The 14672-nt window shown below is 27.4% G+C and overlaps 1 protein-coding gene across 1 annotated transcript; it reads left to right on the forward strand.

Moving 5' to 3' along the window:
* The first annotated feature begins 5715 nt into the window (after positions 1-5715).
* On the forward strand, positions 5716-6547 carry LOC100251390 (putative invertase inhibitor). Its single transcript, XM_002265982.4, has one exon. It carries the CDS (start codon positions 5908-5910, stop codon positions 6454-6456), a length of 549 nt encoding a protein of 182 aa, XP_002266018.1. The 5' UTR covers positions 5716-5907; the 3' UTR covers positions 6457-6547.
* The last annotated feature ends 8125 nt before the right edge of the window (positions 6548-14672 follow it).

A 14672-nucleotide genomic window follows, 5' to 3' on the forward strand; every position in this document is an offset into this window, starting at 1 on the left:
AGAAATTTGATAAGAAAAATAAAATTTTAAAAACAACCATAATTTTTATTCCATAAATCGGTGTATGTTTCCATATATTTCTTTTTGTCTTTTTTTAGAGTGTGCATGGGAGTCCTTTTTATACACAGCACTTTCAATTAAAGTGTATCTTTTATAAATAATATTTGAAAAAATTAATTATCAAATATGTATTAAAACATATTATAAGTGATTTTTTATTTATTTATTTTTAAATATTTTCTCAATTTTACCAGCATCTCATTTTTTTTCAAATATTTTTTATTTTAAAAATATTTTCTAAAAGCCCAACTGAATGGACTTGTGAAATCGATAAATTTCTATTAGAGTTGTATTTTTAAAAAATAATTTATAAAAAAATGTTATATGCTTATATATTAAAATAATATAAATGATATTACCATTCAAACATGTGATTTCCTTAATTGGTAAATGGGCCTTATTCCTTGGGGTTGGATATGTGGGTTGGACTTTTGGGCTTGGATGGGCTTTGATATGGATTCTAGCCTAATCATTGTCTTTCTAAATAAGATCAATTTTATTCATCTCTTTTAAGGTTTTGATTAAATACATCTAATCTCTATATCTTTTTTATTTCTTATATTTACTCATCTTTCCTCTCACTCAAAATAACAAAGGTATATGATGAAATCTCAAACCTATAGGGTTTAGATGTATTTAACTAAAATATCAGGGGAGATAAATGAAATTAACTCTTTTAAATAATAATAATAATAACAATATTTAACATAACCTAAAAATATAATAAAAAAATAATATAAAATTAATGAGTTTGAATCGAGGTTAATCTTATTGATGTCCTATTTAGTTTACTTCACCCCTTTATGTTTTGTTGAAGCGAACATGTTTTGGCTTGTTTAATTTATCATATATACATGTGTGTGTGTTTTTAATTTATCGGATTGATATAATTATGATTTATGATTTGATTTGTATATGACTCACTTAATTACCGTGTCACAATGATACAATAAGGACTTATCTACTTAACCGCATAATTATAAATTTTTATGTAAGCTTTTTTATTAATAACATATTGATTTTATAACATTTTAATCAATTATTCATGATATATATAATTATGGACTTTAGTTGATTTTGAAGTGGGAAAGCAATAATACATACCATAGTCAAATGACGCAACATTTGCTGGACTAAGAGGGCGTTGGATAGTACTTTTGCTCAAAGATTTTTGGTGGAAGTGTTTTTAAAAAAATCATATAATAAGAGTGCATTTGTAGTGATTCTGACACGTGTTTCTAATTTTTCCAAAACTTGAAAAATAAAAATTTTTAAGTATTAAAGAAAAGACTAAAAATACTTTTTACAATCATTAACAAACACACTCTAAAAGTGTATTTGAAAGTGATTTTAGAAAATGTTTCTAACATTTATAACACTTGAATGATAAATATTTTCAAATATAAAAAATATTAAAAGTGCTTCCAACAATCACTATCAAACTTTTAATAGTGATTATAGGAAGTACTTTTAATATTTTTGATACTTGAAAATTTTTATTATTCAAGTATTAGAAATACTAGAAACATTTTCTAAAATTACTATCAAATGCACTTTAAGTGAAAACACTATAAGTGAATTTTCAAATTTATAAAAATATTTTCTAAACTTTGCCAAATACTTAGTTTTTTTTTTCAAAAATATTTTTTGGTTAAAAGTGTTTTTTAAATCACTATCAAACGAGTTCTAAGTATAGTTTGTTGTATTTATTTAACTTATTTATAGGGAGTGTCTACTTGATAAAGATCAATTGAATATTTTGTATTGTTGATTGAAAATTAAAATGATGAAATTTTGAAAATTTTTCTTAAGTTTGATGTGGATTTTGAGTTTTGAATTATCATTTTAGAATAACCATTAAAAAATATTTGTTAAATTTTTTTTAATATATAAAAGAGTTAATTTTATTTACCTTTTACATGATTTTGGCTAAATATGTTTAACTCATATTAATTTGAAATTTCATAAAATACTTCTCTTATTTTGAGTGAGATGGGAGATTTGGATGTGTCTAAACAATATTAAAGCAATTCTTAACATAGTTTAGTTGACATATTAAATTTTTTTTATTATTTATTATATCATTTTTTGGCTTTTTTTATTTATTTATTTTAAAATTTGGAATTATTGTAAAAAAGTTTTATAAGTTCAAATTTATATATTTCTATAATGTAAGTTAAAATTTAAAAGTTGAACTCATTATCTTTTTAAAAGTTTCAATACTTATAAGTGACATTAAAACATAAGTTATAATTAATTTACATATCTAAATTTACCATCTTAAAAATAAAACAAATAAGTAGTTAAAAAACTTTTTTTTTTTTTTTTTTCAAAAATGGAGGATGAGAGATGGGCGCATCATGACATGGCCCAGCCTGGCACAGCTTGCCCGGCATAGTCAAAGTCGGTCTTATACCCATGTTGGGCGAGTGGTCCCAGGTGCGACTCGGTCTTCAAATGGGCCTAGCGTGGCCCGACCCCTTGCTCATGGCCCGTTTGGGCTTGAAAATCATGCTATGCCGGCGTGACACGGCCCCTTTACTTCAAGGGGGTACTCAAATTTTTTAAAGCGATACCGAAAGGTTTGTCCAAGGGAAAAGTGGGTTTTTACCTACTAACATGAAAATACGTGAAAAAACATTTTTTTTTTAAATCAGTATTATTTTTATCTATTTAAAAATAATTAGAAATACATGCAGTTTTTAATGAGTCATATAATTATTTATTAAAATATCATTTTTACTTGTCATGTCATAAAAAATAATTAATAATTAGACTCCTCCATGCAAATATTTTTCTTCTTTTTAGACACGTCCGTTATTATTATTATTATTATTTGAGATTTTTTTCTCCAAAAACAAACATTGAAAAGTTGAAATTTTTTTTTCTCCATAAACAAGCATCCCATGACCAATGTGAGGTAGTTTGAAGAGTGTGGACATTAAAAGTAGTGAAATCTAGTGGACTCTAGATGAGTTTGAGTTTTGTCGGGAATAAGATTTATAGTTTTTCTCATGGTCTCTTTTGGATTTTTTTCATTAAGGCAAGTTGAGGTTAATTTCAAGGACCATGGTTGTTTTGACTATTTTTTTTTTTAGCTTCACTTTCAATTCAAGAGATAGAGATATAGATAAAAAAAAAAAAAAAAATCCTTACAGGTGTTTGTTTTTGGAGAAAAAACCTAGATAATAATAATAATAAGCATATCTAAATGGAAGAAAAACATTTATGTGAGTCTAGTTGTCAATTGGTGTTGATGACATGACAAGTAAAATGAGTATTTTAGGGAATAATTATACGAATCATTAGAAAGTATATGTTTTTAAAATTATTTTTAAATAAATAAAGATAATACTGATTTAAAAAAATTTAGTTCTTTTTTTTCCATGTCTTCATATTAGTGAGTCAAAACCCACTTTTCCCTTTATCAAATGTTTATATTTTGTAAGTAAATGTTTTCAAGCATTAGTTAATAGAGAAAATAAATAATTTAGATGTTAATCCTTAATTTAACTATTAGTATTTATCTATTTATTATTAGTTTGGATTATAATAAAATATAGAGTTTGAATCAAAATAGAAATTTACTATTAGTTTGAAATAGAGTTGAAGTCTATTATTAGTCTGAGTTAGAGTAGAAGATAAAGTTTGAATTATAATAAAACTCAATTATCTTTGTATATAGATATTCATCATCATTGATAAGAATAACATGTTTGTTTGGTAATAGTTTTAGGAAGCGCTTTTAACTTAAAAAAAAATTTTGAAAAAAAAAATTAAATGTTTGAAAAAATTTAAAAAACACTTTTAAAATTTTGAAAAATCACTAGTATTATTTTTTAAAGAAGCATAGATGTTTATCCTAAAAACACTTTTTGAGAAAATATTTTTATTAAAAACATTTCGAGTAGAAACACTACTAAACACACTCTAACTTTTCAATGTAATATGAATTCAATCTATTTTAAGGCATACATTAGACAATTAATGGTTGTAATTTGGGTCTTGAGCTTTTTTAGGCATCCCGAATCCAATCATATGAAGCCTTAAATCATATTAGTTAATACTCATAGGAATTTTGTTAGAAGTTCTAAAGCTTCATTCTCTTTTTTTTTTTTTTTTTGTCTCATTATTTTGGAGATTCATGGAGGAAATACGAATAGAGAGTAAGGGTGCATTTTTAATGAAAGTATATTCTCTAAAAATATTTTTGAAAAAATCACTCATAGATTACTTTCCAAGAAATAAAGTAAATTTTCAATTTTAAGAGTGTTTTTTAAAATTTATCAAACACATGATTTTTCTTTTCATTAATATTTTTTTATATATTAGAAGTTGTGATATCTTACCTTAGATAGAAGAGAAAGTTTTTCACAATATATAAGTGTGAACTCCTTTTAATCATATAGACGCGTTTTAAAGCTATAAGAACCGTTTTATGCGTAAAGTGGACAATATCTATACGATTGGATACGAGTCATTTGGTTCTGTGGAAGGTATTTGTCTGTTTGGCCTTGATCCCATATGAAGTGTTAATCTGTTTGGCCTTTCTATTGTGTCTGCATGAGTAGATGCGACGCTTAGGTATGGGTCTTTACAAAAGTGATTTGTCAAAGTGTTATCAAACATACTTCCAATCTAAATATGTTTTTATTTGCTTTTTGTTTGGAAGAATACTACACGCATGTTCTATTCCTTAATAAATGAACTTGAGTAGAGGATGGGACCCAAATGTTAGTTATATGATAAATGCACTTGTGGATGTATATCTGATAATGAGTTAAGAGAGGCTTGAGGTCTACGGATGGAAGACTTTGAATCAGTAATTTCAAAAGTGAAAGCAAAGTTTTCTGCTCATAATCCAAGTCACTCCACCCCATTTTCCCTCTCAAGATCTTCAAGCTTTAGTTTTATAAATGTGTACTTTACTTAAAAGCTTTTCCCTTTTCTAAAAAAAATTTAGACATGAATCATGACAACAAAACTTCTTAGAAAAATCTATGCTATCGTTTGGTACTTTATCAATTTTTTATTTCAATAATTTAAAATACATAATAAAATTTAAAACATTGAATATGGGCACAAATATATGAGACCCCGAAAAAAAAAATGGAAATACATATAAGATATAAGATTATTTGATTAAAGGGATTTTTGAAAATCTAAATTTTAATCTTCTGAAAAAAAAAAAGGTTCCGAAATGCCAAATCTTTTTCCATCATGTTTTGGATACCCTCTCCAAGTTATCACATCTCCTTTCTTTTCCCAAAGATTATGGATTTCTATTTTGTTTTTAGAAAAACTATATTATCTCAAACAATTTATAGTTTAATTAAAAAATAAAATTTAATTATGATAATAATAATTTTTTTTATTTATAAATAGAGTTATATCAATTAATTCAATTTAATTATATTAATTGATATTAATAAGTTAATTTAAAATAATTAAAAAAATCAAATATTTTAATTTTTTTCTATTGGGTGATCTCATCAACCCATCATAGAAAGGATGAGTAGACAAGAATCACAAGAAACATCGATCTCTTTCTCATTATCCAATTAGGGTTTGGACCCACCAAAAAAAGTAAAATTAAAAGTGAAAAAATGATAAAAAAAAAAAAAAAAAAAAACCCACCCGTATCCCATACTTAAGGAATCCCAACCTTCCTTCCATCTCTTATATTATACTTTCACAGAACAACTTTTTCCACACTCTCCACAACAACTCATACTTATAGTCTTACACAACATCTATCTATATAAAGTATGTCCCTCTCTTGATCAGAAAACCAAAGAAGACAAAAAGGAAACAGAAAAATTTAAGCCTTGAAAGTTGGAAAGAGCGATGAGGCTTTCCTCCAGTTTCTTTCTCCTCACCCTCGTATTCTTATTCTTCATCTTTCCCGCAGCAACCAGTTGTTGCACCAAGCTCATAGATGAGACCTGCAAGAACTCTTCACACAATGACAGTAACTTCAGTTACAGGTTCTGCAAGACTTCCCTCCAGGCAGCTCCGGCCAGCCGCTGCGCCAGTCTCCGGGGACTGGGGTTGATCGCCATCAGATTATTCCGGGATAACGCCACCGACACCAGATGCTTCATCAGAGAACTGCTCGGAAAGAAGGGGTTGGACACATCTGTGAAGATGCGTTTGGAAGATTGTTTGGACATGTATTCGGATGGAGTCGAATCCCTAACACAGGCCATTAAAGGGTACAGGGCTGGGGAGTATTTCGATGCTAATGTCCAAGTTTCGGGTGCTATGACTTATGCTAGTACTTGTGAAGATGGTTTCCAGGAGAAGGAAGGTTTGGTTTCGCCGTTGACGAAGCAAAACGACGATGCTTTTCAGTTGGGTGCGCTCTCTCTTTCGATTATGAATAAGCAGAAGTGATTCATGGCTGGCTGATTGGCTGGCTTAATTTGTTTTTTCAATTCTGAGGCAATGCTTCTCTTTTTCTAAATAATTAATATTTACTTTCACATTTTTTGGCTTTTAGTTTCTGTTTCTGCATGATGAACATCAATGATGTGAATTGGGTTTATTTTCCTGGCAAGTTTCCCAGCTTCCAAACAGCAGAAACAAAAGTCAAGTCACTAATTAATGGTATGTTTTGAAGCAATTCCTCCAAGAATGAGTGACTTATAATCCAGGTTTTGTCATATGGATTTTTGTGATAAATTGTTTGCTAATTATTAGCAATTGATTCAAGTTGGAAACAACTCTCAAATCGTCCAGCTTGAGAAAAGGCCAGATTGAAGGGTTTTTTTTTTTGAGGTCACAATCATACCCAATTTTACTAAAACTTTTATTTAAACTTTTATTTATTCAATATTTATTAAATCTTATAAAATCCTTTTTGCCATAATTTTAATCTAAATTAAAGGACATTATTTAAAAATTTATTAAAAGTAAATAACATTATCCATTAATATTACATATAGTAATTTTTTTTCCTTTTTACTATTTTAAAATTAATTTCTAATTTTTATAATATTAATTAAAATAATTAATGTATAATAACTTATTTTCTAATTAAAAAAATTTCATTAGATAGAAGGTGTTTGGTAAAACTTAATATTATTACTTAATGATTTAAATTGACTTTAATATAAATTATATTTAAATTATTGACTTAAAACTTATTACTTAATTTTTATTTTAAAACTAATTTTAAATCATCAAATTGACATATTTATTTTCATTAATTATAATTAAAGTAAAGAAAGTTGAGTAATAGTGAAGGTTATGGAATAGCAAAGAAGATTGTAGAGGTAATTATAACAAATGAGGGTAAAAATATAAAATGAAGATTTAGACTTAATAATAAATTAATTATTTTTACTTATTACTTAAAGTGGTTTTTGACTTTAAGTCAAACCATTAAATTATTTTATCAAATATACTTAATTTATTTAATAACTTAAATTAAATTATTAAATCACTTTAAGTTATTAAATTAGTCTACTAAACACACACCAATTTCACCGCTTGATAAGTGATTTGTAAAAATAATTCAACTTTTTTTATTTTTTATAAGCACATAAGAAAATAAAATTTGTTGGCCCACAAATATTTTTATATTTTGCTCTTATGGTTAAAATCAACCACACGTTTCCTACATACTCATTGTACTTAAATTTGGTGAGCAATCATTGTATAAAAGAAAATTTTATAAATACAAGAGACATATCACATATGTAGAGATATTGCATTAAAAAATAGGATAAAACAAAATTATTGTACCAAAAGAAAGACTTATTATAATGATAGAAGAGCCTTTCCATTTGAAAAAAATAAAATTATTGTACTGATTTTCTTTTTGATTAAAAAATAGAAACTTATTGTACTAATTTCCCATCTCAAGTGTGATCCATCCTCCTCCACAAAAGAAAGACTTATTATAATGATAGAGAGAGCCTTTCCATTAGAAAAAAAATAAAATTATTGTACTGATATTCTTTTTTATTAAAAAATACAAACTTATTGTACTAATTTCCCATCTCAAGAGTGATCCATCCTCCTCCATAAATATATAAAATTTTAATTTTAAATTAAAATTTTATAATATGAAAAAGAGACTATATTCAAATTTTGTATCTTAGTCGTGTTGTTCACACACTCGTACTTTGTTCATATTTTTTTGGATTTTAATTATATTTTTATATTAATTCAGATCATATTTTTCATATTTTTATTTCCATTTTAACTTTCTTGATTACACCTTTATTTTAGAGTTTTGAGCAAAAATAATTTATTTAAAAAAAAGAATTCCATGAAGTAAATCGTGTACTCTATTCATATTTTTTGTATTTTAATTATATTTTTATATGAATTTAGATAACATTTTTCATATTTTTATTTGCATCATTAACTTCTTGATTACACCCTTATTTTAGAATTTTGAGAAAAAATAATTTATTTGAAAAAAATAATTTCATGAAGTAAATCCTCAACCAAAATAATTCTCAAATGGGTAAATCTCAATCATTTGGATATCCTTTTTAATTTTTTTTAAATCACAAAATCGCAATTAGTAACTTTAATTTTGAATTTTTTTAATTATAAAATAATAGTTGATCACTGTGGTTTTAAATTTATTTTAAAACTATAGTTACTAATTATGATTTTGTGGATATTACGTGATGAGAAGTATTAATTTGATAATTATTTTTAGAGGAAATTTAGGACCTGTTTGGTAATTGTTTTTAAAAATAATTCTGAAAAATAGTTTTTGAAAACAATTTTTGAAAACCGTTTTCTGATTTTTGTAGCACAAAAGTATGTTAAGAAGCCTAAAATGTTTATATTTTTAAATATATTTTAAAAATGATTTCTATATCTAATATTTTATTTTTAATTATTCCACATATTTTTATAATTATTTCTTAAATCAACCCTTATAAAATAAGTGAAAATAATACAAAACTAAAAGATGTTATCTGAAAATAGAAAATAATTTTTTATTATCAAATGTGTTTTTTATTTTAGAGAATAGAAAACTGTTCTAAAAAACCAATTTTCAAACAAGCCCTTAAACCCTGTTTGAAACTGTTCTCGAATGTTTTGTAAAATAAAAATCTGTTTGAGAATTTGAAATATTTTAAACCTATTTTTAATATTTTTAAAACATAATTTAAATAATTTATATATTCAGTGTTTTATTTTTAATAATTCTACATATTTGTTTAATTGTTTGTAAAAATAATCCTTATAAAATTAGTGAAAACAACTAAAAAATATTTTTTGAAAGCACCTTATTTTTTGTTATTAAGAACAAAAAATATAAAATAGTTTTTTGGTTATCAAAAGTATTTTTCTATTTTTTATTTATTTTAGAAAACAAAAAATTGTTGTAAAAAACAACTGTCAAATAAGATTTAGAATGAGTTTGGTAGTAATTTTATAAAGTATTTTTAACATTTGTAACACTTGAAAATTTTCATCATTCAAGTATTAAAAATATTAGAAATACTTCCTATAATTATTACCAAACACACTCTTATTTTGTGAGATTTTTTGGGATAAATTATTTTTAATCAAAACTCCTTATTCTACACCCATGTACATGAATAATTCTACATATTTTTAGGTCACTATTTAAAAGCATTTGTACGCACCCACTGGGCCAAAAATGGTTATGGTTGAGGCTTCAACTGTCTACATTGAGGGAGGGTGCCCTACGTAATCCAAGAAGTGTTGGTTCACAATATCATATTCTACTCTTTGATGACACTAGCTTCTTTGACGTTATGATATATTAATACTATATTCATCCACCTAAAACTGAAAATGCTCATTTTCATCCTATAAGCAATCCTTTTTCTGGGAGCTCCTACCTCATACTTCTCACGTTTTCAGAATTTACATACGATTCTTTCAAAATTTTGGATGAATTTATTTGAATTTTAATTTCAAGTTGGTGTTATTTTTGTGAATTTTAGAGTTTGTTTGATAGTATGATTTAAAAACAGTTTTTTATTTTTAAAAATAGAAAATTATTTTTTAAAATTTTTAATATTATCCGATCGCTGTTTTTTGGAAATAATTTTTAAAAATAAAGTTAAATAGAGAATAATTTTTAGAAAACAAATAGGAGTTGTTTAAATCTGTTTTTAAAAACTAAAAGAAAACATAAACCTGTTTTGTCATATTTTCTGAAACTTGTTTTTAAAAACCGTTTTTAATAGTTTTTAAACATACCCTTAATTGCTAATATTTTCAAATTGATTTCCTTTTTTATTTTTATTCATAACATTTCTTTTCCTTTTTTTTTCCAAAGCTCATTGATCTCCTTTAAAGGTTCCCTTTTTACCTTAAAAACATACAAGATAAAGAATTCAATTTTCAAACAAGATATCATAAAAAATGGTGTACATGATAGTATTTAATTAACGGGGTGTTTGCTAAACCAACTTAATAACTTAAAGTGATTTAATAACTTAATTTAAGTTATTAGATAAATTAAGTATATTTGATAAAATAACTTAATGGTATAACATGAGGTAAAAAACAACTCTAAGTAATAAGTAAAAACAATTAACTTATTTATAAGTCTATATGAATTTAAGTCTAGTTACTTTCATGATCTTCATTGCTATTTTATGATCTTTATTATTACTTGACTTTCTTTACCCTTATTATGGTTTATTGGAATAAATATGTCAATTTAATGATTTAAAATAAGTTTTACGCTAATTTTATCAAACAACCTTAATACTTAAAGTAAGAATTAAGTAATAAATTTTAAGTTAGTAACTTAAATATAATTTAATTTAAAATCAACTTAAGTCATTAAATAATAAGTATTAAGTTTTGTCAAGCATATACTAAGTTTCAAGTAAAAATTAACATCAAAAGAAATGATTTAAACATTCCTAATTAGACATTAACCTAACTATATAAACATTGAAGCTTATAAAAAAAGAAAAGAAAAGTAAATATCATGTTATTAACTTAAGGAAAAATTCTAATTCCATCGATATAATAAGGATTTAAGAGCAGTAGTTGTAATCTTCTTCAACAATAGTGAAAGTTCTTTTTTTCCTTTGTCTTTGTCTGTAGATATATGTAATACAGGTTTTAGGCTGAATCATGTAAATCGATGTGTTAGAAAAACACCCATGAAAGGCAACTCCATAATGTCTTAACCCTTCTGTTTAAATTTCATTTTCATTCAAATTTAGCTATCTGGAACATCTTCTGTGCTTTAAAAATCATTGGCTGATTCTGAAGGAATTGATCCGGATTTATGATCTGACCATTATATTAAGGAAAACAATATATCCATTCCTAACAAAATATAATTAGGAGTCGGAGAACCAAAGAATAGCTGTAGAGAAAAATCAGTAGATTATAATGTAAGTATATTATTTATGTGTTTGAGTTGCTAGCTGTATAACATGGTCATTGCTTTCTCTTCATCTCTCTCTAAAAGCAACTCAATGAATAAATACTAAATCAGTAGAAGCATGAAAAAACTGTTTTTATGCCATCTAAAACTGCCTTATCATTATAGCTATGGTAGCCTTTATTCCTTGGATTCTACTATGATGATTTAGTACTCTGCGTCCCATGCCATCTGGATATTTTTTCACCTGGACCTTTAATTAGCATTTCAATTCTTCCGCTTTTGGGGATTGAACTAATAGAATAGAACTTGAAGAGATTGAAAGTGTAACGACTCTCTCCCAACTATGTAGATATTATTTGCTCAAAACTTAAAGAGACCTTCAAGACTTTAAAACACATCTATATAATTAAAAAAAATTCATATTCATGTAGTGTAACTTTCTTCTTTATCCGATGTGGGGCATCACAAACACTATTCCAAGAGACCTTCAAGACTTTAAAACACATCTATATAATTAAAAAAAGTTCATATTTATATAGTGTAACTTTCTCCTTTATCCGATGTGGGGCATCACAAACACCCTCCCATGCAGACACAACGACGGTTGTGGTCGGATTTGACTTTGATATTATTTATAACGACTCACTCTCAACTGTGTAGATATTGTTTGCTTTGAGCTTAAAGAGATCCTCATGATTTTAAAATGCGTCTACATAATTAAGAGTTTATACTTATATAACGTTAGAAACTTTCTCCTCTATCCAATGTGGATGTCATAGAATGTATCCAAGTACCCTCGGCATCTCAAAGGAAGCGAGCCATTGGCTCTTCTGCATTCTTTAGTTCTAGAAAATATTTGTTTGAGGCCCGGGGCTCATGGTTAAGACTTTGGGATTATGCATTTGATGATACTTGATCACAAATCAGGGTATGCCATTTTGATATATCTAAATGCACATCATACACTCCCTAAAATCTTATATATTATATTGTTCTGTACATAGCCCTAAAATCTTGGTTTCTGAACATGGAAAGAAAATACAAATTGAATTTCCTTCCCCTCCCCTCCCTCGGCCAATTAGGAATATGGGAAACCAATTCTATCTGGTTTTGACTCAATTATGCTTCTGAACAGGCTACTGCTATCAGTCACACAATGGTCCAGAAGCGCTTCCTTATTTGTGGTTTGGGAAATTTCCTGACACCAGACCAGTCGCAGGAGTTACTCAAAAGAGGTAAGCTGGAGTTTAACTCCCTCACCTTTTCTTGCCAATTCAGTTGTATATAAGTTCAAGTTCGATGATAAGTTTTTATTAGCTATTTGCATTTAAGGAACTGCTATACAATAATATTTAGAATGCCTGTGGCTTGAGTTATTAATTTTCTTTAATGCTTTTGATTTAATCTATTGCTAAACAACAGTTTACATGAACCATGCCCATACACAACAGAGAAAAGAAAGATTCAGTAGTACTTTAGACTTAAGAATGGAAGAATGAAAGAACAAAATATAACAAGGTTAAAATTATATGGCCTACTCACATTTCACCATCAAAATATTGTTTTACGTTCACTGTATAACAATAGAATCTCTTCCTATACCTACCAAAAGTTAGAATCTGTTCCTAAATCTGTAGACATCATAGGGTATTGCATAAATGTTGGCATATGCTGCATTGGAATTCTAACATCAACCATGAACACCATATTCTTGGATACCCCCATCTGATGTGTTGGAGTTCTAGGATCAGGGTTCAACACCATGTTCTTGGACACTCCAAGAGCTGGATGCAAGTGAATTGGGTCGTGATATTGAACATTATTATATTGGATGTCGCTGCTGGATGCCCTCCCAGCTCCAAATTCTGCATATTGATGATTCTCCACCTTCATCATCCCCATCTGGTTCATCATAAAACCCAAATCAGATTCCACCACTCCGGTGCCTTGACAATCCATGGGCACTTTGATATTAAATGGCTTCTCTGCGGACAAGCCCTGCATATTAGAGCAACCCACAGTAGTCTCACTCATCAGCCTCGCTTTTCCCTTCTTTGAATCAATCATATTCTGCACAGCTTCATGCTTCTTATCCAATTTATCAATAATTTGCATAAGTTGTTCATAGGAAAACTCATCCACTCCGGTCTTGGTTTTGACATTTTTTTCCTGCAGCTCTCGGAGCTCAAGGTCAGTCTTCTTCTTGGTTTGGAGAACATCGGATAAATCCAGTGTCCTCTTTCCGTGGTCTTTCTTCCTCTCCTTCCTATAGTTTTCAATTATACCTTCAACTTCATTGCGATTTTCTGGCCAAATGTCAGGCTGAGAAGACTCGGTGCCATGGGCATTAGGACCATATAGGATCATGCATGCGTTAACATCACACAGAGTTGACAATTCGTGGATCTTCTTCTTTAGACCCTTTTGTCTATTTCGGAAAATTCTGTACCGAGATTTTTCATTAACGACCAACTCCATTTTTACCTTGTGACCAACCATATTCTTTTCAAAGAGGAAAAGAAAAAGAAGAAGAAACAATCAAAATTCAATTAGTCGTGGATTCTTCTTTTCTTTTCTTTCCCTTTTCCTTTTTTCTAAAAAAAAAAAATGATAAGGTAAATAACCGGAAGAGAAAATATCCTGAGGAGAAAAAGAAAAAGAGGGAGATGAAGAAAAAAGCTGAAGGAAAGGAAAGGAAAGTACCTGGGAATTCTTGAGACTCTCTGATGTCAATGGAAACAAGACACTTTCACTGTGCTATTTATAGAATCGACTAAAAAAATTTCCTGATTATGAATTTGGAAACCTTTTATTACCGTTATATAAATCAAATAAAAACGTTAATATATTCTTTTTTTTTTTCCTTTTTTTTCCTCTTTAATAGTCAATAATTAGTAATTTTCATGTTAGGAAAGAAATATTTTTTAATATGTAGAAATAGTTGCTAAAAATATTTTATGAATGTATAGTTACTAAAGTCAAACAAAATAATTGAATTAGAATTTTTTTTAAAAACCCATCCTATTACAAAGCAAGTAATGTGCAATTTTTTTTGAATTGTAGATCTCATAATTACCAATTACTAATAGTCATTTGAAGAAAATAATTTTTTTTAATTGTACATTTAGCTATGTTAAGCTTTAGATTAAGTTTATCATAATTAGAGATTAAGTTTATCAGCTCATGGCAGTGTTCTACAAAGTATGTTGTTGCAGCTCCATGTGTTCGTCGAACTATTTGGTTATGGAACCTTGTA

This window comes from Vitis vinifera, chromosome 15 (assembly GCF_030704535.1).
Source record: "Vitis vinifera cultivar Pinot Noir 40024 chromosome 15, ASM3070453v1".
NCBI lineage: Eukaryota > Viridiplantae > Streptophyta > Magnoliopsida > Vitales > Vitaceae > Vitis > Vitis vinifera.

Excerpts from the sequence above, each read along its gene's own strand:
- LOC100251390 (XM_002265982.4), top strand. The coding sequence starts at position 5,908 with ATGAGGCTTTCCTCCAGTTTCTTTCTCCTCACCCTCGTATTCTTATTC.